Source organism: Mastomys coucha, unplaced genomic scaffold (genome assembly GCF_008632895.1).
Source record: "Mastomys coucha isolate ucsf_1 unplaced genomic scaffold, UCSF_Mcou_1 pScaffold22, whole genome shotgun sequence".
NCBI lineage: Eukaryota > Metazoa > Chordata > Mammalia > Rodentia > Muridae > Mastomys > Mastomys coucha.
The window spans coordinates 59,548,946-59,576,011 of NW_022196905.1; the positions used below are offsets into that span (position 1 = coordinate 59,548,946).

General features: G+C 46.3%; 1 protein-coding gene across 15 annotated transcripts in view; it reads right to left on the reverse strand.

The window, feature by feature from the left end:
- Positions 1-27,066, reverse strand: part of Apbb2 (amyloid beta precursor protein binding family B member 2) — a 337,969-nt gene that overhangs the window by 67,447 nt on the left and 243,456 nt on the right. For 10 of the 15 annotated variants that reach the window (XM_031342497.1, XM_031342500.1, XM_031342494.1 and 7 more), the window contains 3 exons: positions 21,046-21,108; positions 20,538-20,623; positions 20,392-20,452 (listed from right to left, as the gene is read on the reverse strand). In XM_031342497.1, the coding sequence (XP_031198357.1) occupies positions 20,392-20,452; positions 20,538-20,623; positions 21,046-21,108 (210 nt within the window). The remainder of the gene's footprint in view (positions 1-20,391; positions 20,453-20,537; positions 20,624-21,045; positions 21,109-27,066) is intronic. The other 5 variants (XM_031342505.1, XM_031342502.1, XM_031342503.1 and 2 more) reach the window with 1 other exon arrangement.

The window sequence follows — 27,066 nt, forward strand, 5'->3', positions numbered from 1 at the left end:
AGAAAGCTTCTGAGTGGAGAAGGCTTTCATAGGAGCGAAAGAGGAGGCCCAGGGAGCTGGCAGAGCTTCAGGGATGACCAATAGATGTCCACAGGACAGGGGACTGGGACTCAAGTCTGTATTGCTAGATCCCAAGAGTATGATTATCCTAGCTCCTGACCTAGTCATAGAGATCAGCCCTCTGGAGACTTCAGGTCATAAGGTTGGAGTCAGGTAGAAAGGAGCGTACACATATGAATATGAAGGCCTTTTAAAGGATCTATCTAGCTCAAAGAGGGCCAGAACAATGCCCATCTAAAGTATATTCGTTCTATTTGATCTTCTCTGTTCTGTGATGCTTTCTCAAGAGTTAAGAAAATGGGGGTGGGAGGGTGGGAATGGAATCGTCCTCTGGTTGGTCATGGTTGGGCAGACCTGTAATCCCAGAACTTGACCCAGGGGGATTACAAGTCCAAGATCAGCCTGAGCTACACAGTGACTCCTTGTCTCCTTGTCTTAAACAATACAATGAAACCAACCAGCACTTTGCTTTGCTTTTTTATACCACTACTGTGAGACTGCAGCAGCTCCAGTTTCTATTTTGAGCCAGATCTTTTGATTGTCCAGTAAACAAAAGGCCTCAACACAACACAACCTTTGCAACACCGCTTGAAAAGGCACCTGCAGTTCAAGTTCAAATACCCTGGTGGGATGCGGCCTCTATTGTTGGGATGCCATTAGCCAACAGCGGTTTACTCCGGGCAGGAATGAATGCAGGCCACTGTCACCACGGACATGCTCCTAAATGAAATCAGGCTTTGTTACTGCTTAGAAACAGCAAAAAGCTTTCCAACTCCAGGATGTTGTGGGTTCTGCGGGGACAGGTGTCTGGGGGCTCCCTTGAGTGGAGTTTGACCCAGTTTCTCTCTCCAAGGAAAAAGTCATTGGCCTGGTGAATTATTCATTCATCGTGCCAGTGACCTTGGCCAGGGAGGCCCCAGAACACACTCGGCACCAGCCTCAGCAAATGTATCAGCTGCTCAGACTGTCTGTAGTGTTATGAGCATTCAGGCAGAAAACATCACTCAGGGGTCCTCTGGGACACTGGGCCCACGAGTGCCGTTTATTTAAGATTTCCTCTTCCTGTTTCTCAGATCAAGACAGCCCTATTGTGAAAGGCTGTGCTACACTCGTATTTGGTAGGCCCATCTACGGAGGCCATGTTCATGAAGCATTTATATTGTGCTGCTGAAGCATTTATGCCGTGCTGCTTGGTAAGGGGTGACATACAACGGAACTATCTCCAGTATCCATCTCTGAGCCCGCCTGCTCACCCCCTACTCTCTATGGCATTATTGGGAAGGAGGTTCTTAGCCTGGGTCAGCTCTGCCTATACACCATTGAAAGGCCTAGCCCTGGGTGACTGTTGCTAAGCTGCTGAGTGGTTTGAACCATCCCATCAAGAACAAGTCATAGAAATTTAAAAGAAAAAGCCAGAAAGTCAACTTGTTGATGATTTACCCAGGGAAATGCAAGTGCCACTCTGGCTCAGCTTAAGCACAGGCAAAGTTTGCACTCTGCTGCAAATCCACTCTGGTTTCTGATCAGTGGCTCACAGTAAGCTGAGCAACAGAGGTGCCTGTGCCGGCATTTCAACAGCCAGGATCTTGGGAGATTCGATCCTGGTACCAGAGACAGGCCTCTGGGGTGTGATGTGGTATAGACATACTTAACTGTACTAGTCACTGCCTGTCCAGAAACCAGTCTGACATTGAGTTTTTTTTTTTTTTATTTTTTTATTTTTTAAAGATTTATTTATTTATTATATGTAAATACACTGTATCTGTCTTCAGATGCACCAGAAGAGGGCATCAGATCTCATTTCGGGTGGTTGTGAGCCACCATGTGGTTGCTGGGATTTGAACTCATGACCTTCAGAAGAGCAGTCAGTGCTCTTCCCCGCTGAGCCATCTCACCAGCCCGAGTTTTATTTTTAATTAATAGAAAATTTGAACAGAGGTATGCTCAACTTAAGATATGGAGCATGTTTAAAAAATGTTCATGGAACAGTATGTGTGTGTGTGTGTGTGTGTGTGTGTGCTCACATGTGCATACGTGCATTTAAGCACAAACTTGTAGGTATATTACAACATTCATCATCTTATAGGTAGAGATAGTTTATTAGAGATCTATTCTGTGCCATTTACAGATCACAGTCCCAAGTTGGTTTTTTTGTTTTTTGTTTTTTTTTTTCGAGACAGGGTTTCTCTGTGTAGCCCTGGCTATCCTGGAACTCACTCTGTAGACCAGGCTGGCCTCGAACTCAGAAATCCTCCTGCCTCTGCCTCCTAAGTGCTGGGACTAAAGGCGTGCGCCACCACCGCCCTACAACAACACCATCTCAGGTGCTGCATTTCTGGTTTTCTGAATGAGAGTTGTAGGCACAGAGTGTATGGCTGAACTGTCTAAGGTTACACAGTAAGCAAGCGGCTGAGCTTCATCTCTCAGGGGTGTGCAGTGTCACGATCGGGATTTCACAGGACAGGAAACCGGCACCACGAAACTGAACAAGGGGTGCCACCAGGGACAGAGGCAGCCCAAGGGCAGCCTTGATTCTGCCATTCTGTGCTCGGCATCTGCTGTTCTGGAAAGAGAAATAGCCAGCCCTATGGATCTCTGGATGCCCACTGCTCAAAGACGCACCAGGTACATGTGGGTACACGCAGTACAGTCAGTAGGTATTGTTAAGTGAGGAGGACCCACAGGCTTCATCTAAGACACATGAAAGTATCATGCTAAGAATGAGTAGACCTGGCTGGGGGTCGGGAACCTCTGCTCTCTCCCTGTACCCTCACCGTGCTCACTGCCTTTCATTTCCTCGCTTGCAGTGCTGGAGGGAAGCCATGGCCCCTGCAGGTGCAGTAGAGGATTAAACTGGTGTAGCTCTAAGCAGAGGCCTGGTACTGCCTACAGGAAGGAAGAGCATCAATGTCCACTGGGTCAACTCTGAAGCCCCCATACTCAGATATAATCCCTAGCGCTCCCTACTTAATTCCTAAGTGACATAGGACCAGTTACTGAGCTGTCCTGTGCCTCTGTCCCCTACACTGACCGAGACAACAGCAGTTCTTCGGTTCTAAGGAACACTAAATATCTGAAGACTCGTGCCAAACATATAAAGTACTGCAGATGATAGAGGGGCGTGCTCAGGGTGCTAGCTTTTACGAGCATTAGCTTCAAATGACTGATGAATGAGCCACGCCAGCTGGCACAGAGGTCATCTAAGAGGACTCATTCAGCCAGTAGCATAGACTGTAATCTGGGTTAATTGTGATGTTCAACTCCAAGTGCCCATATGCAGATCAGAAGGGCGGCTCTTCCTGTGGACAGTCTGCTTAGTTCCCGACAGCATCCTCATCTGACTGTTTTAGGACAGTGTTCACAACTTTCCTAATGATGCTTTAATGCAGTTCCGCATGTTGTGGTGACCCCTAGTCATAAAATTATTTTTGTTGCTACTTCTCTGGAAATCTGCCAAAGGAGTCTTTGTTAGCCTTTCTTCTAGGCTCCACTCCAGTTACCTGGCAGCAGCCAGGTATGCCTGATTCACTATCAAAGGAGCTGCTTGCCTGCTCCTCTCTCTCTTCCTTTCTTGCTCTCTTACCCTCTTCCCCCTTTGTCCCTTTTCTCCCCATTCCCCTCTCCCCTTTCTCCAGTGTTCATGCCCAGCCCCTTTCTGCCCCCTCTCTCCTTCTCTCTGCCCTTTCTTTGTCTCTACTATCCCCTCAACTTCCCTCCCCATGCCCTAAATAAACCCTGGGGAAGGGATACCTCAGCATGGGCCTACAGAGGCACCCCCTTCCCTGGCACCATACCACGCCTCCACCAAACATATCCCTGGCTTCTTTTTTCTTGCTTATAAAACACAACAGTTTCGACCCACAGGTTAAGAACCACTGCTTTAGACATTCCATCTGCAATAGCTGGTGGGTTCTAAAAACAGGCCTGGAAATTGGAGCTCATAGGGAAGGGCCCTGGGACACCATGGCAGAGGGGCATCCTGAGTTCTCCCTGTGTCTGGAGTCCTTTAAGTGAGCATCTAGTAGATTCCTGATCTACACACTGAGTACCCAGAGTCTTGCCCTGGGACTGAGCCCCCAAGCACTGTATAGGTTCAATTCCATGGGAAATGGACACTCACTGTTGTAATGACACTTCCTCGACTGTACACAGTCAATACTGATTGGGGAGCTCACACTGCAAGGCTCCACTCACCAGTAGACACTGGCAGCTTTGGGAGAGGGCAATTTAAATAATTCCTGTCCACCCAAGCCATATGGACCAAGTCTAAAACTCAATAGTACTTTGTTTAACCGTTCAAAATTGAAGAGTTTCTGTAGAAGCTAGAATGTACATCATTATGGCTCTAAGATAGAAAGGGATATGGATGTGGGTTTGTTTGTTTGCAGTAAAACTATGGCCTCATTCATGCTAAGCATTCTCTAGTACTTGCTATATATACCCTTGATTCCAAAGAGACTTCTTAAACCCAACACCTGTGGATCTGATTTAGACTAGACAGATTTACCTGTCAAGCCTACTTAAATAGAACTCTTCCCACCCCCATACCACTGCATCCCAAGGCCCAGAAGGACAGCACCAAGGTACCATGAAGCATCATCAAAAGTCATGCTGTAAAATTGACAACGGAAAGTCTCACAAAAGGGTGGCTGACTGCATCTACTGCTGGAGATGCTTGAGTGCCAGCCCAAGCCACAGTGGTGGCAATGAATGTCAGCGCTCCCCCTCCTTCCTCACAGCTGCAGGAGGAGCCTGTGTAAGGGGAGGCCAAGATGCTCAGCTCCCAGAATCCTGCTGTTGTTCCTGCAGATGTGCAGCAGATCCCCATGTGCCTGGGAAACTATTCTCACTCCCCATAAGCGTGAGTATAGCTCAGTTTTGTCCCTGAAGGAGTCTTGGAAAAGACCTGAGAGGCAAGTTCTTGGTTGATTTACACTACAGATTATGTTTTGGCTGCAGAGCTGAGGAGGCTATTTGCTGAGTAAGCACAGAGTAAAGCCACATCTTGTGTCAAGAGCCCAGCATGCAAAGTGGAATGTTTTATTTTGCCAGGGAGGAAAGCAGGGTGGCCACTCTACAGGAGATGCTGAGCCAGAGGAAAGGAACAGAGAGGGCCTGGAATCAAGAGAGATAGGTTGGCTCCATCCTCATCCCCCAGCCTGGGAATGCATGGCATGGTCAGACCTAGGGTACCCTGGGAAGAGGAGGGCATTGCATAGGTCATCTTTAAACAGCAAGTGTATTTGCAATACAGAAAAAATGCAAGACTATTGTTATTGTTTTAGTCAATGTTTTACATGTTCTCTAGGAAGTGTCTGAGGCAACTCAGAACCTCTTTGATTTTCTACCCTGGAATGTGCTCTGGCAGGTGACTCCACCACAAAAGGTGTCCCTCTGGGGGTGGGGGAGGGGAGGACCTTGAATACAGTCCCTCCTTTGAGCAGCTTAAATACAAAAGCCTTCAAGACTTGGTAGGGCACAGACCCTGTTTTCAAGTGCCTAACTTGCAAGCCCTGAATGGAAACTCTAAGTGAGCCAGAAGTCTCTATGTCCCCAGCTGAAGTGCAGCAAAGTGATGCTTGGCCTTCTGGGTCCACCTCTCACACTTAAAGCAAGTGCCCTCTCCCTGGTCCCCTAGTACTTTGACCTCTTGCTTGTGCTCTTCCTCTGTAGAACAGTCCTTAAAGGGTTTGGGGTGATGGCTCGATCAACAGCGTCTATTTATAAGTATAAGGAAAAAGCTAAAAGCTTAGGTGTGGTGGTGAACATCTGCAATCCTAGTGTTTGGGGAGCAGATCCCTGGTTGTGCGCTGTTCATCCAGCCTAGCCTTATTGACGAACTTCATTTAACAATAGACTGTCTCAAAAAACCAAGGGGAGAGAGAGACACTGAGGAAGATATCTGACGTTAAGCCCAGCCTGCATCTGTGTGTGTGCACACATGCACACGCACACGCATACACACACCCCTGAACACATATATGCACACACATGTATATCTGCATATAATGTGTGTGTATATGTCTGGATGTATCCATATATTTGCATACAAGACACACAGACACAACAATAGTCAAATGCTCCTAAGCCCAAGAAGACCTAATAGAGAAAAACATGTGCTAGACATGTAGTTCAGATAAGGGGTCAATGCTGATAGTGATGGGTTCAACATTAGTGGATCAATAACGCAGGCTAATATGGTGAAACTCATAAAACAAGGCTGTCTATTGATCTCAATGCAAATGTGACCACCAAGGGCCTGCTCCACTTGCAAGGCTTCCGCACTCACTAATTCAGTGTCGAGAGCCACTTCTTGGAGGATGAGAACCGTAGGTTCACCGGGGAAGCGGTTCACCGGGGAAGCATGTGGAAACAGGGGGAGTGCAGAGGTCTTAACTCGTCTCAAGCTTTCTAGCTAACCCTGAGCGCACGTGTAGGGGAAAGGCAATCCTTCAACAAGACTAGGGCCCGTGAAGCCTAGGCTCTTGCCCAGGTGTTGCTGTGAACAGTGATCTTCAGCGTGTCATCTGACTTAGTGACATGTATTCTCCTCACCTGATAGAAGACAGACTGCAGGACTGCTGTGATGGGAAGAGAAGGATCTGGATGTTCCTAGCTGTAAAATGCCTCTCAGGTCTCTTGCCCTACCCCCATCTTCTTGGGGCACTCACTCATCATCCACCAGGCATGGCAGGTTTGTATCTTCCGCACTTTGCTTTCCTCCACAGCTAGTCATTCGTTTAATTGGCTTACCCTGAACCTGTGAGTTTCCTGGTTGACCCCTCTCTCTCCCTCCCTCAACTGGTGGGTAAAGGACATGAAGGGGTCTGAAGTGCAGCGGTGCCCAGCCCCTTAGCACACAGCCTGACTGCTGTGAAGGTCAAGTAAGCTCACGCACAGGAAGCTGGACATGGCAAGTCCTGGCACTCGGTGCCTTTTAGCCATAATTAGGGTTACTCCCAAGACTCATTTTCATTTTTATTATTGCTCTTCAAGAAAGGTTTTGTTGTGCCACTCATCAAAAATAATTAAACATCTGCAACTTTTTACCAAGTGTGTGAAATGAACTCAGAGAGTTCAGAGCCTGTGAAGACCCACAAAGACCTCAATTAAAAGCATGGCTAGTCCCAGCCCCAAGGTGCACTTACGAGCCATTTAGTCCTCAGAGCTGACTCCAAGCCAGCTACTCTCTACTCACTCAGGAAAACCATTTAACCACAGTGTGGAGCCTTGAACACAGGGCTCTGGGGATCCCTGGAACATGACCGGTCTCATTTCACAGCCCAGTAAACCCGAGTCCGAGAGCACTGCCAGGGCTGCCACTAAAAAGCACGGATATCTGCTTTGTGAGTGATGGGCATAGCAGAGCAGTGAGGGGTGGAAGGCTGTCCCGAAAGGTGTCCTTGTCAGCATCAACCTCTCACCAAAGTGACCCCAGCCTCAGTCCCGTCCCAAGCCCTACAAAGATGAGGGAGGCCAGCTCGAACCACAGCATTTTAAGAATTCGCTATATATTAGATAGATTGAATTCTGAGTGGGGATATATGAATTTACAAGTGAGAAGTTGACTGGACATAGTGTTAATCCCAGCACTCAGGAGACAGAGACAGATGGATCTCCATGAGTTCAAGGCCGGCTTAGTGAAGCTGAGGTCGGTCGGGGTACAGAGTGAGACCCTATCTCAATAAATGAACAAACCAATAGATAACTGTGAGAAGTAAAGGGGACACCCAGAGATGTCAAAGCTGTAGATGTATCCCAAGCTTGACCTGAAGACAGACTGGTGGAAGGAAGAGCCTCCTCATGCCTTCCCACAAGAAAGAAAGCACGAGTGAACAGGCAGGTCCGAGAGGAAGAGTGGAGCTCCTCAGACACTCAGTCGCTTCCCATTTTGTTCACTGGACAGGGTACATCCACCTGGTGTGGGATGAACAGCTGTGGCCCCTGTGGACTCATGTAGGGGCTATGCCTAATCTTACCATAACCATATTTTATGCTGACTCGGTGTATGGTATGTGTGGGTGCACACAAGTGTGTACCTGGAGAGATGGCCAGGGTCCTTAAGAAGCCCAATAGTTTTAGAAACGCCTCTAAGTTTCTACTCCGTGGATGCCATCCAACTATGTGGATGGCAGAGCAACAAGGAGACAGACGGTCCCATGCATGCGGTACAACAACAGGACCCGGGGGATCCCTGGATTCTAAGAGGAGAGACTACCTATTTGATCACAAACCCAGGATGGCAATGGGGAGAGAAGGAAGCAGTGAACAGGTAAACTAAGAGAGGGCAGAGAGAAGCTCTGAGGTGTCTGTGGAGAGGGAGGGTTGGAAAGAAGGGAGGGTGGGACTGTCGAGATGGCTCGGTGTGCTGACGAATGAAAGCGACTCCATAGACTGATAGGAAGTGGCATTATTGGAGCTGTGGACCTGTTGGAGGAAGTGTGTCACTCGGAGGTGGGCTGTGAGATTTCGGAAGCTCAAGCCAGCCACAGTGTCACTCTCTCTTTCATCCGCCTTCTGATGCAGATGAAGAACTCTCAACGCCCCCAGCACCATGTCTTTCTGCACACCGCCATGTTCCTGCCATGATGATCACTAAGCCTCTGAACTGTAAGCTGGGCCCAGTTAAACTTTTTCCTTTATAAGAGTTGCCGTGGTCATGGTGTCTCTTCACAGCAACCAAGATACTTGGCAAGTAAAGATGCTTGACCCATGCTACAGAAGGAGAGAGCCAACTCCCGCAGCCCTCTGGCTGGCACCCACACCAACTACACCCTCTCAGGCATCCACAAAACTAACACAATTAGGAAATGTACTTTAAAAAACAAAAAAAAACAAAAAACGAACTCTTTATTAGTTTACATAGCCCACGGGCTGTGCAGTACTATGTTTCTGGGTCAGGCCATGCTGCTGACATTTGTGGAGCTTGTATATTAGAGCAGCTTCTATTATGTAGTATTTATTGGTTGTAACTTGTTACTATCATGTTGGGGACAGGGACGCTGCCTGCTGAGTGGGCCTGAGGTGGATCTACGCATAGGTGGCCTCTCTGACCCATCTCTCCACTTCTCTGAACCACTATCCAGCGTTCACTCAGTAGCTCCCATCCTCGGGGTCTACACTGAGTTGACCTCAGCTATGCTCACAACTTTGTTTTCAGAGCTAAACTCAAGGCCTTTTTATACTCTTTGCTTGATCAAGGGGGCCCATCAAGGGCAAAGGACCTGCCCAAGGTCTAGTAGCCATGGACTATTCAGATAGCTGAGTCGCAGCATCTCCCTATTCTCATTAATTCTCTTGTTATCATTTACAGCCACCCCCTATGTCAGGGTCCCCACAGCACTTTGTTAACTGGCATATCTTAACCAGGAATTGATAGCTGCTCATTTTTCTTCCAATGAGAAGTGTCCAGAGAGGAGTCATTGGGAAAACTGAGATGATATAAATCTTATGAATTGTAAGGAGAGTGGAGATGGGCAAGATAAACCTCCTCAGGGGAGTGTGAGATGGGTACCTTATGGTATTTGAATGAATGTGGAAAACCAAGCTGGCTACCTCCACAGGGTCTCAAGTAAGTGCTGTGGGGTTATAGGGAGAATCTAAGCAGCAGGAATGCTGAACTCTAGAACAATCACAACAACCACAACCACAACCCAGATAGGAGCCAAGGACTATGGACATGGCAGAAAACCAGGATGGCGGCTTAGCCCTCCCAGGAGGACCGTGCCAATGGTGGCACTGGGGCCAGTGTCTAAATCTAGGCTTTTCATCTCTCAGTGCTCAGCGCTGTGGTCATCACAGCAGCCCCTCCTTCTTTCCTTCTCCTTTTTTTCCTTCCTTCCCTCTCCCTTCCCCCTATCTGCAGGGTCTTGTACCACCTAGGCTAGCCTGAGACTTGCGATCTCCCTGTCTCTGCCTCCAAACTGCTGGGTTATAGGAGTATACCACCATGGCCAGCTGACCCACCTCAGTTTCCAAGTCACTTTGTGGAGATCATCCGCCCCAAGGGAGAGGAAGACAGGATATACGCAAGTGATAAAAGAGGCAACAGGTACGCATGAATGGCTTCAGGATCTCTGCACGTATGAACAGGGCAGTGTGCCTAGTGCTAGCCAAGTTACGTTTGCACAAGTCTAGGTAAGTGGCTAAAGATTTGCTTCATCTAGTGCCTCTTGGGCTGAGGAGGGTTCCAAAGCACTGGCTACGCTCAGAAAAATGAACAGACAGACACACCCACCCAAAATGCTGGCCATACACGCATATGCACACAAACGCACACACAGTACCGAGTTATACATGAACATGTGTGTACACGTGAGCTTTTCATAGAGAGACATTCATGATAAAGTTCAGAGGAGTAGGGAGGTATTGGTTCAGAATACACCAAAACATGCTCACGTGCCAGCTAAAGGCCTCAGCGTTCATGTCGGTTTACCTTTAAGGTCAACATTTTATTAAGTGACAAAAACAAACCAAAAAATTGGAGGAAAGTGTTTTATAAGTGTTTCATTATTTATCACAGCCGGCTTCGTCAGCAGAGCGCAGGTTTTAATGTTGTTGATGGCAGCAGGCCAGAGTTGACCACAATCCCTCATCTTTGGCAGTTCTTGCCACCCTGGATCATTGTCAATGCTGGGGAAGACTATAGAGCAAGGAGCGCACAGCCAGACAATCTTAGGAACATTTATAGTATTAGTATTTATGTAGAACTTTGATTTTTGTTTTTTGTTTTTGTTTTTTAAATAAAGCTATTATAGAGCTCAGTGGTAGAGCATTTACCTAGCATGATAGAAGGCCTGGGTTCAATCCCCAGCACCGCAAAATAACAAATCAACAACAACCCCACCCTTAGCCACCTAGTCTAAAGCCACTCACTGTGTTAAGAGCAAATCTTCCCTACCAGTCCTCTGGAGACTCAGCTCAGAGACTCCGGGATTGATGACTTTTTAACAAGTGAGCTTCAGCGTCAGGAATGGGGAGGGTCATCTATTCTATGTAAAGTGAACGATCTCTCACACACAGACACTCTAAATGCAACCAGTCAAACACCGCTTGCAGGCTTGCTGCAGCACACTAGCAAACGCGTCATCACAGACGCCTGTCTGTATGGAGCATTAGAACTCCGTGTACAACTGGTGTATAAGCAAGTCCTTCCTCTGTTTTCACTAAGGCCAGTGTAGACCACACGTCTCCCCTCCCATTCATTCATGCTGACCACGGTACTCTAAGACACATGGTAAAAGTCCAGCTGCTTAAACCATCAGCTCCAGGCTCAGAGACTTTGCGTATGTGACACCTTAGAGATGGCAGAGACTGGCCAGCTGCAGAACTACACTAAGCCTCCCAACACGTCCAGGGACTTCATCCTCACAATAGCACAAACAGCTATCAGACACAGAGGACAAGATTGTTGGGAACTGTCACATCTGCCTATTTTCTAGGCAGGACTCAGGAGATAATACTATTTTATGTTGTCTCTAGACACATCCTATCGGGCTCCACAGTAATGCTAGGAGGTCTCCAGGCTAAGATCAGCATCACTTCATCTAATAGATGAGAAAGCTGAAGAAGTCCAGAGAAGTTAAAAGCCTTGCTCAAAAGTCACACAGAGTGCCATCAGCCGATCAGACTAGGGCTAGAACTTAGGCATTCCAGCTCCTACTCCACCTTCCTTTCTCTTAGATAGTGTAGCATACTAGGGACAGAAATTCTGGTTGTATTCCCCCTCTGTCTACTTGAGTATGCTACCCACACACACACAAACAACTATATCTACTCATTCCCCCCTTTGGCAGCAGAATATCACTATATAGTCCTAGTTTGCCTGAAATTTTCTATATAGACTACATATGTAGCAAGCCTTCTGCCTCTGCTCTAGAGTTGATAGGGGTTATAGGCATGTACCATACCATCTGGCTTCCTCTTAATCTCTAAGACTGACTTGTGTCCACAAGTGAACTTGAGCCCACGGTATGAAACACCCACCACTACAATCTCCTAGAGACCCAGAACAACGAACCAAGCAAGTGCTTTAAGGGCAAGCCTATACTTGTGCCAAGAGAAAGGACAGCTGATGTGGTGTGGCCCACCAAGCAGTTGCCTGGGCCCCTGCGGCTAAAACTGAGAGAACTGCACCTCTTGGGCTTGTGGGAGATCAAAGCAGGTGAGACTCATGGCAGTGCCGGCCGTAGAGGGGAGGTGAAGCAAGGTTTAGCTGAGATCTGGTTAGGAATGTGTTGGCTCAATGGCCGGGCATGTTTTTAGTAAAGAAGTCTTTCTTCTAAGGCAGTGGATCCCAATCTTCCTGAAGCTGCCACCCTTTAATACCCCAGCCATAAAAATTATTTTCATCCCTATTCCATAACTATAATTTTGCTACTGTTATGGACTGTAATGTAAATATCTGGTTTTTTTTTTCCTGGTGGTCTTAGGTGAGCCACAGGTTGAGAATCACAGACCTAAGGGTCTCTCAAAGTCAGCTGAAATAATCAGTGTTTGAGTTTTGTGGACTTTCCTCTTTGTTAACTCAAGCTGCAGGGTAACTGTCTATAACAGCTACTTTTGGCCTGCTGTGACCACCACTTAAGAGGTTTGTTTTGGCCTGTGGTTTCAGAGATTTCAGTCCTTGGGGGAGGGACTACATGGCTGAGGGAGCATGTGGCAGAGGCTCCTCACATGGCAAAGAGGAAGCAGAGAGAACCGAGTGGGAACCAAGAGCTGGGTTGCAACCATCAGCGGTCCTTTCTAAGTGACCTACATCCACCAGGCAGCCTTCGCCTCCCCAGGACCCCCTCAGCCTGCTCGCAATGATGGTTTTGATTTTATTTTCAGCTCATTTCATGTTCTCCACAAATGGAGAAAGCATGGGCCTGTGGGGGGACATTTCAGACCGAATCCTTAACCCTGTCACTGTGAAATGATGCCATTATGGCTCTTACATATTACCAGGCTTTCCTCCTGAGCCTGATGGGCCACGTACCAATGTAGACACACTTGCCATCGAATAAGCAAACGCCCAGTGAGCGGCTGCTGCAGACAACAGCTGAGAGCCCTCACTCCTGGTGCCAGTACAGAGATGGGAAATACAGAAGCTGGCTGCCGATATGACTTCCTTACAGATACCAGTGCTGGAGGCAGAGGAAGAGCCGAGGACCCAGGGAGAGCTGAGGCTGAAGGGCCTCTGACTCAGAGGACCTTTTATATTGGAGTGTGGGGCTGTAGAGAGGGAGAAATGGCTTAGGCAGAAACAGCCTAGCGGTAGACTCATTCTCATGGTCCTATAAAAGAACCATCATTTTATTAACTGCAAATAAACAAGAAATGTCTTCATTACTACTAAAACACGGTTACCTGGCAACCAGCCCAAGGGAACAAGGCATCTTTTGTGGGGGAGCTATGGAAAGATACCTCTATTTTGGAGACCCTCCCTGAAGAGCCCAGCCCTGCTGGATGAGGGAACTACATTGTATCTGCTCAAGGCTGTGAATTTTTCAGAGTATCCATAACACAAAGTTCCCTCCCAGAATCCTATGAGGCCAGGTTCCAGCACCTGCTGGTCCACTCTCTGCATAGCTACCAATGCACTGTTAACAGCCATGACTCACCCTGATTCCTACAGAGCCCCTTCAGGGAAAAGGGCAAGCCTGTCTGTCTTTTAGTTAGCCTCTTCAGGCATCTGCCACCAGGCCTAGCCACTAATAGTTCATAATGACATCTCTCGTCCCAGCAGCATCCTTTAGAATTCAGAGTCACCCACGGGCAGCCGGTTCCTGGATGATTCACTTGGACAAGGGTAGTGACCAGAAATCAACGGAGTGTGTGTGTGTGTGTGTGTGTGTGTGCAGGGGGGAATGAAGAAGCCGGGCTTCTGCCAGGACTTCAGTATTATGCCCAGCCATGTGGGCAAATAAAGGGCGAGGAAACAGCTTTAGAAATACAAAAATCTGTCCCCTGGGCTGAGAGGGAAATGAGCTCTAGCCAATGATGCACGCGTCAGCACTGCTGTTGACTCGGGGAGGTAGACCAGACCATGCAGGCTTAGGCTGGGCAGCCTGGCTTTGTGCCTTGGTGTTCTTTGGCCAACGACACCCAAGCAGAACACTGGGCTCTTCCTTCCTAGGAACGAGACAAGATCTTACTATTCCCTCCTTGAATACCCACCCAGAAGCCATGCCTCAGTGGCTGTATCTCATTCGGCCAGGACTTAGCACATGTGTCAATGGTTCCTGGGCCTGGTTTCTTGACTGTCATGCAGATGCGCACTCCCCTTGACAAAGGGTATTCTCTTTGAATGGCTGATGCCTGGGATGATCTTTTTTCCCCCCTTTCAGAATTGGCTGCAATAAAGCTTCCCGGCACACACTCCCTGTATTGTGACCCTGCTCTCCTATCAAGTGTCCATTTCTCTTGAAAGCAGAGCTCTGTTTTGACTAACAGAAGATGGTGGTACCATTTCCAAGGAAATGGCTCTTACCTGGGTGCTTTAGCTTCCTGTTTTTTTCCTGCCCAGTGAGTTCTGCTTGCTAAAAGCCCCAGCAGCGTGGAGTGGCCCAATGAAGGGCTGCCCTAGAAGCAGACCCTCCAGGTCCTGCTGCCTACTTGTGGATCATGGAGGAACTGCGCTGCTGCATGGCTGAATTCTGCACAAATTCCCACACTCGCAGTCACGAGAAAAATGAAACTGTTTCCAGCTACCAAGTTCTGGAGCAGTTTATTATGCAATAAAGAGGACGAGATCTCAAAGCCACATAGCTAATAAGAAGCAGATCTTGCGCAGGCCAGAGTCTACATCTTAACCACTACCCAGAATGCTAAGTATGCTTGCTCCTCTGGCATTAAGATTGAATAAATGTTTTTGTTTTTTGGTTTTTTTTTCCCACCCCGTTAATGAATCAACCATGCAAATCAAATCCAATAGTTCAGAATTTCTGACGAAAACTAAGTCGCTTTCAATAGCACAAATGACTACATGCAGCTATAACATCTCACAGAAGTGCTAAGGCATGATAACAAATTTGTTGCAGACCCGAAATAGATCTGAATGAGAGAAGACACTCCCTGTGATTTCCTGTTTATCTCTTAGGGTTAATCTAGTGAATTGCTAGCTAATAGAATTACTTCATGGAAATTTATGCTAATTGGAACCAAGGGAAGGCTCAGATAAATAAATCTCAAGAGAAATATTAGAACCTCGTGCTCCTATCCCATTTGTTGGAGAGTTCTGCTGTCAAGTGTACTTGGCCCCGACTGGCCTCACTCTTTCCTTTCTTTCTCCATGTGGGGCCGAGTGTAGCAAGAGCAGGACACAAGCAAAGCTCTTGTAAGATCCAGTGCCTAAATAATAAAATGGCTGCGAGACCAAGCACTAACTGCTTAGACAGAAACAATGGAAGGTACTGCAGAGACAAACCATGCTGACATCCCTGCAGAAGACACAGGAAAATCATGTCTTATTTTGATATACGTTTCAAACCCAACAGTGTCACCTATGCAGTGTTCTCTGTAGGCCTGCCACCTCTGCATCTGTGTGGCTCCCAGACTCAGCAGTGTGATCCTTTTTCCTACCCCAGGACAATCATACCAACCTTGCCACGGCCAGCATACCACAAAGCAATGGGCCACAGGAGTCCAGAAGAGGGTGAAAAGTCCATCTTTGGGCAATGGGCTCTCAGTTCCAAAACTCAGGCCCTTCCCTGGCAACTCTGCTACCTCAACCCCATCTAGACAGACAGCCAAAGTGACCTTAAGCCTGTGGAAACAGTAGCTTGGACCATGTGGGCCTGACACCTGCTTAGGTTTGGGAGTCATATGCACAGGGTTCAAGCCTATTTTTCCACCAGATGAAATGGATTATTCAACCCGTTCCAAGTACTGCTTTCTTATCTACAATGTGAGGAACTCATGCATTCGCAGGACAAGTTCATGAGCAGAGCATAGGGTCCCTGAACAGAGAACCAGGACTAGAGCATCCCTTTTCTAGATTCGGACATAACTAGTTCATCTCTAAATGCTGTGGATTAGGGCTGTTCCATTTCATATACAATCTTATAACTCCTCGGAATCAGGTGGGGCTTCTAATATGAGGCATGCTCATCTTACAGACGAGGAATCTGAGAACCAAAGGATCGCATGCTTCCAACCACATAGTCATGTTTCCTTTCCTATGAGTTCAAAGACTAACGGCCTCAAAGCAACTCCTCACGAATGCCACAAAAATGATTTGGTATAAGCTACAGAGTAGCATCGGGTGGCTGGAGGCTAGGGAGACTCACGCTCAATGATGTCCTCACCACTAACTGTAGAACCCTAGAACTCACTTAAAAAAAAATCTTTAAAAATCACTTAAATTTTAAATTCAATGATTCTAAAGGAAATGTAGCCATTTTCTCTAAAGGTGTAATGACCAATATCTTCCAGCAGGTGGCACAAAATCTCCTCTGCAGAAACCTGAGCAGTTACAACAAAGGATGGAAAAGAATTGGTATATTATTTTTCAAAGCATTAACTTTTCTACAATTTGATTGTAGAAAATTTGGTGTTAATAATGCATTTGGTCAGCAATGCACCATACGCCATTGAAGGACTAAACTCAGATTTCACAGCAAGAAAGTGGGACAGGTGGGCACAGAGAAGATTGTGAATAGTGGGGCCTGTTAGAGCTTCCTACCTGGCCACCAAAGTACGACCGGTCATTCTGTCATTATCTGTGGAAGGCCTAGGCGTGGAGGGATATTTAAAACATTGTCTTCTACGATAAAAGTCATCGAAGAGAGAAAGAAATAATCGGAGAGAGTTATTTAGGAACATCATGCAGACAGTTCTGCATTTATAAAGACCTCTAGGGATGAAACCTAAGTGGCTTTGTGGATTATATCCTAGAATAGTGAGGGGACAGTAGAAAAAAAACCCTGAACATCAGAGAGAAATGATTACTGAAGAGCTTTAACCATTCCGTTTTACTTGCTGATGGAGGAGTGTATACTTGGCACGTTTGCCTCTGTGGGTTGAATCTCCTACACAGGAAGGGAGGGAGGGAGGCAGGGAGGTGAAGGGAGATGAGAAATTTAATACTAGAGAGTAATAGTTCGTATGCTATAAAACTAAGACAAATAAATAAAAACCAGGCAAAGCCTGGGGTGACCTGGGATGTGGGTGAGAAACGGGGCCTATAATATTACTGACTGTAATATGGGGCTGTATGTTACTGTAGGCTTTCTGAAAGCAATTTCACAGTAAGTGACAGAGCTATAAGACTGATGGCCTTTGACCTGGCAATATCGGTTTTAGCAACCTCTGTCAGAGCAGTAATCGGAAAGGGAAAATAGTTACCCATTTTGAGGAAGCTGCATCTCTGCTCTGTACGGTTTTGGACAAGTCCGATGGTGCCGCTGCCTACATGGAGGTCGGAGGACGCTGCTGCTAATTAAATAGCAACGGTGGATGGCAGTGATGAAATTAACCCAGGCAAACCTGAGGGCTGCTCACAGGGATATATGAAATAACTTAAATAAAGTTAAATAAAGTGCTCCTTGTTTGCCCAGAGAATCCTTGGATGTCAGTCAGGGTAGAGGAAGGGTATTAGTGAGAGACTGACGGCTTAACGGCGCTATGATTACGAAGATGTTAACATTAATGGAAGCAGGGTGAAGGGCATGTGGGGACTGAAGATGGAGAACTTTTCAGTGAATCGGTAAATTATTTCAAAATAATAGGTGTAAGAATACATACAGGCCCACACGCAGACCACCACCGATCATAAAACGTATTTAATGTCTGAAACAATAGGAAGGCTCAAACCGTTTATGAGTTATAAATATACTCTGTCCTTTTGGGGGGGCTGTGCATCTGTGGCCATGTGCATGCTGCCATTTCTGTGTACAGAGTTCCCAAGGCAACTGACCTTCAAGATTCACTGAAGATAAGTGGGGTTTCAAAGATTCTAGCTTTTTTTTTTTTTTTTTTTTTTTCCAAGACAGGGTTTCTCTGTGTGGCTCTGGCTATCCTAGAACTCACTGTGTAGACCAGACTGGCCTTGAATGCAAAGATACCCAGTGCTGAGACGAAAGGACATTAAAGACCTGCACCACCACCACCTGGCCAATTATTCTCATCTTCCTAGCATGTAAGCTTTATATATGTGATAAGGAAGCCTTTTTTTTTTTTTTTTTTTAATTTATGTGTGTGAGAGAGTATTTGCTTCTTGCTTACATGTGCCCATGGAGGCCAATGTAGGCATCAGGTCCCTGACACCTAGGGTTCTAGGCAGTTGTTAGCTACTAGAAACCAAACTCAGGTTCTCTGGAAGAACTGCAAGAGCTCTTAACCACAGAGCCACCTCTCCAGCCCCAGGGAGACATTTTCATAAAGATCTCTCCTTATAGACTATATAACATGGAAGTAAACATTTTTTTTTTTTTTTTCAAGACAGGGTTGCTCTGTGTAGCCCTGGCTGTCCTGGAACTCATCCTGTAGACCAGGCTGGCCTTGAACTCAGAAATCCACCTGCCTCTGCCTCCCAAGTGCTGGGATTAAAGGCGTGCGCCGCCGCCACCACCCGACGGAATTAAATATTTTTTGAGTGCATGTGCTTGTTTGTGTGTGTGTGTGTGTGTGTGTGTGTGTGTGTGTCTGTGTGCATGTGTGCACGTACGTTTGTTCGTGCACATGTGTAGAGACAAGTTCCCTGATCTCAACTGAAAGTTAAGTTTTTTGTTTTTACAAAGGTGCTTGAACATCTAGAAACTCTAGGCAGGGCCACTTGTCATTTAGCAGCTCCAGGTCTCCAGGCAAATAGCAATGTAGAAGCGGAAGAGAGACAGTGCTCTTCCAAACTGGCTTCATTAGCATCAGTTCTAAACTCGTGACTTCTTCAAAATTAGCTAAAAGTCTACTTTGTCTGTGATATATGTTGTAATTCTGGGTGGCTTCCCTAGGCCCACCTCCATGGAGGGCTGGCTGATACACACCTTGAGGGACTGCACAGAATACAGCATGCTCTGCGCTGTCCCGGCTGTTCATGTGGGTGAACTAACCTGCACAGACTGCTCTTCATCAGTACCAGCTTCTCTCACTACAGCTTCAGCCTGCTTCTAGGTCACCCTGAGATTAGCCTTCCGAGGCTTGCTCTGCAAGAACCATCCAACCCACTCAAAGAGCTTGGAGTTCGACTCTCTTTCAAGCAAGGGTCACACCATCCCAATCCTCCATTAGCTTTACTTGCGATGAATAATATCTATGTATTTTGCCCTGGGCTTCCAAAGGAGAACGCTACGCTGTTGGCAAGACCCAAACTCCTCTGTTATCTACTCAGAATGTGGCTGAGGATGCTGATCACAGAATTTGGTGGTAGCCTCTGAAAGACTTCTGCTTGAGAACTTTCTTGTAGTCACTCTGTGTACTCAGACTCAAGAGGTATTTAACTTCCTAGTCATCACTGTCCTCATCTGACCCACGGAAACTGTGCTAGACAGACCAAACAGTATGAGGAGGAGGTGGGTCATCTGATGAGAATGAAAGTCTCTAGGATCCCACCCCTCAAAACGCTGGCACCTCATCAACATTGCATTGATTGTTTCTTGAAACACAAGAAAAGTAGTTGCACAGGTTGTATAAGAAACGGGAAGGCCACCGTACACTGTGATTTCTATAAAGGTACCGAAGACCCCCTACCCCTTTCTTCTCATAGTGAGTTTCTACATCAGGAGGAGCCTTCTGGAAGGGGGGCGCGTGGAACAGGAAGATTTTGAAGCAGGTTTAAGTTTACAGATGCCCTTTCAAGTTTCTGATTTGGCCCTCTTAAGGACATGGCCCATTCCCCCTAATAATCTTCAATGTGGATACTATGCCAATAACCATGTGGATGTGAGCTTGCCTTTCATCCACTCAAGCCACAGAACCCCATGGCCAAGCAGACCCCATGGCCAAGCAGCGCAGTGTACTGTTAGACTTTGGCTGCTTCCTCTTTTCTGTCTCTGAGCTGAGAGCTGCCGATCCTGTCACTGCCCAGCATGGTGAGAGTTTTGCACCGCACCTTGCTAATCCAGGGAAGGGATCAAACTTCAAACTCAACTTAGTACACTGAGCAAAAAGATGCAGGTCGTCTTGATGATTACACGAATACCTCAGAACTAAAACTGGAACAGGGGTTCTCTTAAAGTGTCAGAGCGACTAAGAGAGAAAGGACTGTTACTTAGTAACAGCTCAGAGCTGATGGTTACTTAGTAATTGGCTCAGGACTGATGGCTCCTTTAAAAGGGGGAGGGGCCACTAGCCAAAGCCATTACTCTGCTGTGAGAATACAAGCTAGTTGCTAAAAGAGTCTTTCTTACAAACCTTGGCTTCTGGGTCACTGTTGATACTACAAGAATCATCGTCATCAGCATGAGGGACATTTCTAGAAAGAAGAACATAAAACTGGTCTTAGAATTCTGTGGCAAAGACTAGATGCAGAAGCCATCCCTTTTGGCCCACCCTCCTACCTGAGTTTCAAGGATGCATAGCGTAGCGTTGCTCCTTCAAACTCTTTTAAACTGGGGTCTGGGTTAACTGTGGCTGCGTGCAAATCCTAGAGGGAAACAGATCCTGTTAAGGTACAGCGGAGAGGCCCATTACCCCGCCTCAAATACCAAAGGGGAGAGAAAGCCCCCAGCAAGAGGCGGAGAGTGGGGAGTGAATGAGCTTAGGCAGAAAATGGCATGCAAAGGCTGCTGTGTGATGGTGTGGCTCACAAGCTCCGGCTCTTACAAGGCAACAGGGGACCTGGGGTCCACCAGCTTGAAGCCACTTGCAATGGGAGACATCAGTAAATAAATAAGTAAATATAAATAGACAATGTGAGTGTGAGCGGCTGGTCAAGAAGACTCGCCACTCAGCCCCTGCAGAACGCATGACATTCACAAAGGAGAAAAAGAAGCGACCGCAGCCATGCAGAAAGGAACAACAACAACAAAAAATATTAAGTGATCTAAAATCTGATAATATACTTGCCTTCCAAATGTCACTATTAATCTTTCCCCCATTCAGAACAGCAAAATCACTCCATGGCTGTTTCTAGACATGTAATTATTCACATGGGGGGGAAAAAAGCACATTGATTTAAAAAAAAAAAAAAGAAAAGAAAACACAAGGGGGAAAAACACAAGACACTGTTGTTAGCATTGATATTCACAGGACGGGTTAGGGAACAGATTAAATCTAATGGTAATTTGTCAGCACACCCTCTCTACGATACATTATTATCTGACCAGGACGGGCAGAGATGGTAATTATTTACCAGAGTAAGCGACTCAACAGCGTTAGACCGCAGTGTGGTTATATCTTAAATGTGGTTCTAGAAGCAACCCATATACCTTCACAGTCCCCAGTCCACACAATTCCACAGACACCCACCACCCTGGCCACACGCAGGTTTTTCTAGAGATAGAAGTGGAATTAGGGATGTCAATATGCTGGCTTGGAAACAGGGGGATGCTCATATCTAAGAGCACAAAAGTTTGGGGTCAAGTTATTGTTACGTCAAGGGGGAAAGGGAATGATGGGAATAGAGGCTTAGTAAGGAGCACAGGCTAACATCAGCATCTGATTAAATTTATTCCATATAATGAAAAAGAGCCTCACCTAATCTAATGCAAACTACTGATTCATGAACTGTTCTATTTCTGTGCAATGCAAGTCTGTCCAGAGTTCACACCTGGCACGGCAGTGATTCCCTAAACAGCTACAGACCACAGCACAGAACCTTGCCATGCTAGGATGGCTCTCATGATGGCTCTCCACATGGAAGCCACTCTTTCCCACTCCCTTTGACAATGAGAAAACATCTTTTTCCTAGTCTGCCAAGGGAGTACTTAAATATTTTCCATAGATTTAGGGGACCAAATGAAACTGAAGGATAGTTCTGTTAAAATCTCTCTTCAGATGAAATATCAATAGTGGAAAGTTTTTGACTAAGGAACTTCTCAACTGAAGTACATTGAAAATGAGCAGAGAATGGCGACCCAGAACTCACAGGCAGGCCACTGAGGTTTTCACTGAGAGACATCAACCTCAGGCCAAATGGCCCTCGGAAAGGTGTGCTGACTAACTGCGGAGCTGGCAGGGTGGATGAGCTGCTGCTCATGGCCGTGGTCAACGCAATGGCTTTCTTTTGGGGGTTAGTGTTCTGAACTCATACTCTAAGTACAGAAGTATTCAGATCACTACAGTGATTTTGAAAAACAATCTGCCCTGATGACTATAAGAACAGAGAACACACTTTTCCTTAAATTTTTAAGAACATCAACAGAGTATAGTCATTTAATTATTTTTAGTTAAGAAGTGACAATCTTTTCTACATTTAGCTAACTATTTAATACATTGATTGATTTATTTTTATAGTGCTGGGGCTTGAACTCAAAGCCTTGAGCATGTACTCTGCCTCTGAGCTGCAATCCAGCTCTAGTAAATAATGTTTAAGTAGTAAAAATTTAAAAATAAAAAAAAAAACCTCCCGGAGATTCGATTCTTTGGCTCAACAGACTCTACAGTCACGGTGGTCTGTAGTATGCAGCATGGAAAGATTAAGGGAGAGACAAAGGGGAGGCAGGAGAAAAGGAAACAGCAGGCGAGCCATATGTTTCTGGCAAGAAGTGACACACAGACAGGCTGCGAGGGGAGGAATGGACAGAGAACAGATTCCATAAGCAGTAACCAGCCTGGCCGTCTTCTAGGCTCAATGGTTAAAGTCTGGCATGGCCAAGAGATGTCCAGGGCCAGAGTTGTAGCTGGAATCACCCTCTCCTGGTCCTGATCCTGGCCACGTTCAAGGTGCAGCATCCATTGCACTTAATAGGATGGTCAGGCTCGGTTATGGGAAAGCTGCAGAGCTCTGGCTCCCGGGGGTAATCTACTGAGCCACTGATCCAGTGCTGGGTACACAATGTCTACCCTTCAAGATCCACTGCACCAAGCAGGGGCTGTGCAAGGGATGGGCCCGCTAGGGAGAGCCATGCATGTGTCCTGGATGACTGGGCACTTTCACCTTAATTTCCCTTGGTGGTGGAGGGAGATCTTGGAATACAATTCTGCAAACCAAAGAGAAATGGAGCAATGACCTCCCGTTGGAAAAGGCCCTTCTTCAACAAAGCCAAAAGGGTGTTCCTGAGGATGGATTCTCAGAGGCTGGAAAGTCCTTCTAAGGGGGCTGTCTTCATGGTGTGCTATGGTTAGAATGTGGCTCTCTCAAAACCCTGTGTGGGAAGCAATCCCAAGTGTGGCAGTGTTGGGGACAGAATGGGGACTAAGGGAGGTGGTGAGGTCACCAGGAAGCCACCTTCAGGGATGGATTAGTGCTAACTACCCATGTGCTCATGCCTGAAAGTTTATCCTCTTGTTCTTGTGTCCCCTTCTTTGCACAGAAGGTAAGAGAGCAAGAGGGCTCCCATCAGCAGCAGCTCCTCAAACCTGGACCTCCTGGCCTAGAGGCAACATGTTTCTGTTCATTACAAATCACCGTGGTACTCTGCGCCTGGAGTGCAATCCACACTTGAGAGGAGAGCGCAGTAAAGTGCGGTTGGAGACCAGAGGGTGGGGCGCGCGATAAACCCAGGTGGGAGAGCACCTGTATGTTTCCTGTGACTTTGGTGGGGTCTGGCATCACACCTGTGTGCACCTCAGAAGTTCTGAAGCCAGCACAGCTATAGAAAGCCAGGGCCACACGCCAGCTCCAACCTCATGGCTCAGTACAGCCCCTTAGAGGGGTCAGGTGGCATGGTGAGGTGATGGAGTAAGTTGTTATTAGCACACAGCCTGGCTGGTGGGAGGTGTGCTAGGGGTGGAAGTGCCCGGGTCCTCTGCTCTTTCTTCTCATGTAGAAAAACAAACAAACAAACAAAAAACAAAAAAAAACCTTCAGTAATAATAAGACTCAAATTATACTTTTCAAGCCTGTTTTATCAAGACTGAAGGCTTGATACACATGGTTTTGGTAAAATGGCAAAAAAAGATGAGACACCGGAATTCTGAAATAGTAAAGAACTGGGCAGGGCAAGAGATCTGTGTACTATAATCTAGATATCTCCCTGTGGATATAAGGTCTTCTTTCTTTTAAAAATACTCTCTAGGTTTTTAGTGGATGTAATGTGATTTGAAAGGGCATAGTAGCCCTTCTATTTAACTATGGTTTTGGCTTCTTTTGTTTTAAGTTACTCATGGCCCAAAAAATATTAAATGGAAAATTACATTACAAAGCTATTTACAACTTTTAAATTGTCATCCTGAATATCATGATGACATTTTATACTAATATGTACCGTCTCACATAGATAATGAATTATCCTGTAGCCCTGCATTTCCATACTGTCTATGCTCCTCTCCCATTAGTAACCAAGTACACATCTTCTGTTGTGATATTGTACAAGGTTTGGCCCTAGCTGTGCGTTTACACAGAGACTAAGAGACATTAGAATGTAGCTCCAGAAGACAAGGGAAACTACTGCATGGAACTGTGGATTATTACAAGAAAATAATTCAAAGAAATTAAAACAAAACAAAACAAAACACCAAAATGGACTGGTAGAGGCTGTTGTCCTGGCTGGTTTTGTGTGTCGACTTGACACAAGTTGGAGTTATCACAGAGAAAGGAGCATCCCTTGAGGAAATGCCTCCATGAGATCCAGCTGTAAGGCATTTTCTGAACTAGTCATCAAGGGTGGGAGGGCCCCTTGTGGGTGGTGCCATTCCTGGACTGGTAGTCCTGGGTTCTATAAGAAAGCAAACTGAGTAAGCCAGGGGAAGTAATCCAGTAAGCAGCATTCCTCCATGGCCTCTGCATCAGCTCTGCCTCTAAGTTCCTGCCCTGCGTGTGTTCCTGTCCTGACTTCCTTTGGTGATTAACAGTAATGTGGATGTATAAACTGAATACACCCTTTCCTCCCCAACTTGCTTCTTGGTTGTGATGTTTTGTGCAGGAACAGAAACCCTGACTAAGACAGCTATGCTATGAAATGAGTTCCTTGGACCACAGTGTGCAACTGGTAGTCTAGAGTTGGGAGGGGACAGAAGCTCCTGCTGGCCTTGATGCTCTAGGAAGTCAACTGATGGCACCAACTGTTATAAGTGTGGTGTTTTCTCCACTCAGCAAACAATGAATGAAATTCATGCACGCTATATCAGAAGTTAGGCTAGATAAAGAAACGGGTCATAATCCCTGAGGAACTTTCTAGGAAAAGATTAACAGGCCCCAAATCATAATTCTATATAAGGGGCTTTCAAAGAAGAGAGAGTATATTTGCTTTTTAAAGATTTAATTAATTTATGAGTGCTCGAGCTGCACATACACCTACATGTCAGAAGAGGGCATCTCATCCCATTAGAGGTGGATGTGAGCCACCATGTCGTTTCTGGGAAATGAACTCAGGACCTCTGGAAGAGCAGCCAGTAGTACTCTTAACCCCTGAGCCATCTCTCCAACCCCAAGAGAGTATAATTATTCCTGGGAGATGCCAGGGCAAGACCCTTCCTTTGAAGAAGTAATACAGGGATACAAATAATAACAAAAAAAAAAAAAACTAGGAGTAGTTTCCTACAGGCCTGGTTGTCATACCATAAAACCCCTTGAAAAGACCATGAAGGAGCAGTTTCAGGTCTCACCCTGGAGCTTCTGCGTCATTGTCTTAGATGGCACCAAGGAACCAGAATGCTTTGCTAGCTCCAGGAATCCGCCCTGAACTCCCAGGCTCGGAAACCCTGATTGCCCTTGCTTCTGCAAGGCCTACCTCTGAGGTCCTTCCCTGTCCTCGAATGTCATACTTGTGTAATTTGGTGAAATGACAGAAAAGTCCTTCAATGTGGCAACCTTACTCTATGGGTACATGGAAGCATGCAGGGTTTGAGCCTGGACACTGTGCTCTTCCTGGGCCATTAACAGCTTAGGCAGCCAAAGGCCACAAACATGTTGGCAAGTAGAGAGTTATTTCGTAAGAAGACAGGATCCCCTCTAAGGATCCCACGTACACACTACTTTGATAAGCCCCGGCCATCTCTACATGAAGATTCTAAGCAACTCTTGGCCACAGGCCAAGCGCTATTCATAAATATATATACATATATATTGTATATGGCCCGCTTTCTCTTTCTAAAAATTCCACAGCCACAAGATTTCGGAGGTAATTTGGAACAAATCCATGGTTTGGGAGGTGTTGGGGGGAGGAACAGGCCTGTGGGCCAAGTTTCAGTAGCAAATACTCCTCGGCCAGTTGATAAACTTTCAAAAATACTTGCTGGCACGTGTATTGGAAACATTATACGCTGTGCTTAACACTTTGTGGGTGAACTTTGGAAAGTGAAATGTAATGATTTCTAAACTGTAAGGAACTAAACTTTTGTGCCATCAACCGATTTGGCGCTTAGTGATCTGATTTTTCTTTTCAAGCCAGCTCACCAGAGAGCTCAGTGAAAACACGCATTCCTGACACGACACATTACAAGTTATTTCTCTCTTTTAACATTCTGCTTTTTTCCCCCCCATGCTTTAAAATTAGTTGAAATAGATTCTATTTAGGGATCAAAGAGATGGAGCTGGAGAAATAATCATTTCTCTTCCGCTGTCATGGGCACCTGGGACGGCGTTATTAAGTAGTCATTTTCTGGATGGCTTTTCGTGTGATATGGCCCTACCCTTCCTGTGAGATGAAGAGATCTGAGAGACTCGATATTTCCTAATATAGCATGTCAAGTGTGGGGGTGGAAGCAGGGGTCAATAGGTCAAAGTTCAAGGTTGACTCTGCCTTATACTAGCTTTATGATCTTGTGAAGGCCACTTAGCTTTTTTTTTGTGTCAAAATGGGAGTGACAACCACCCTTGGTAACAGGTGTGTGTTTTGTGGGAATAATGAGACAAGACACTGGCCTGGCCCTGTAAACACGTGGGCCCCATGGGCATGTGGCAGGCTGTCTCTTTCCCCACCTTTTGTCTCCCTCTTTTTCTGCTCGTCCCTTTGCTTCTGTGATTACAATGCCTTGGCTCTTTTA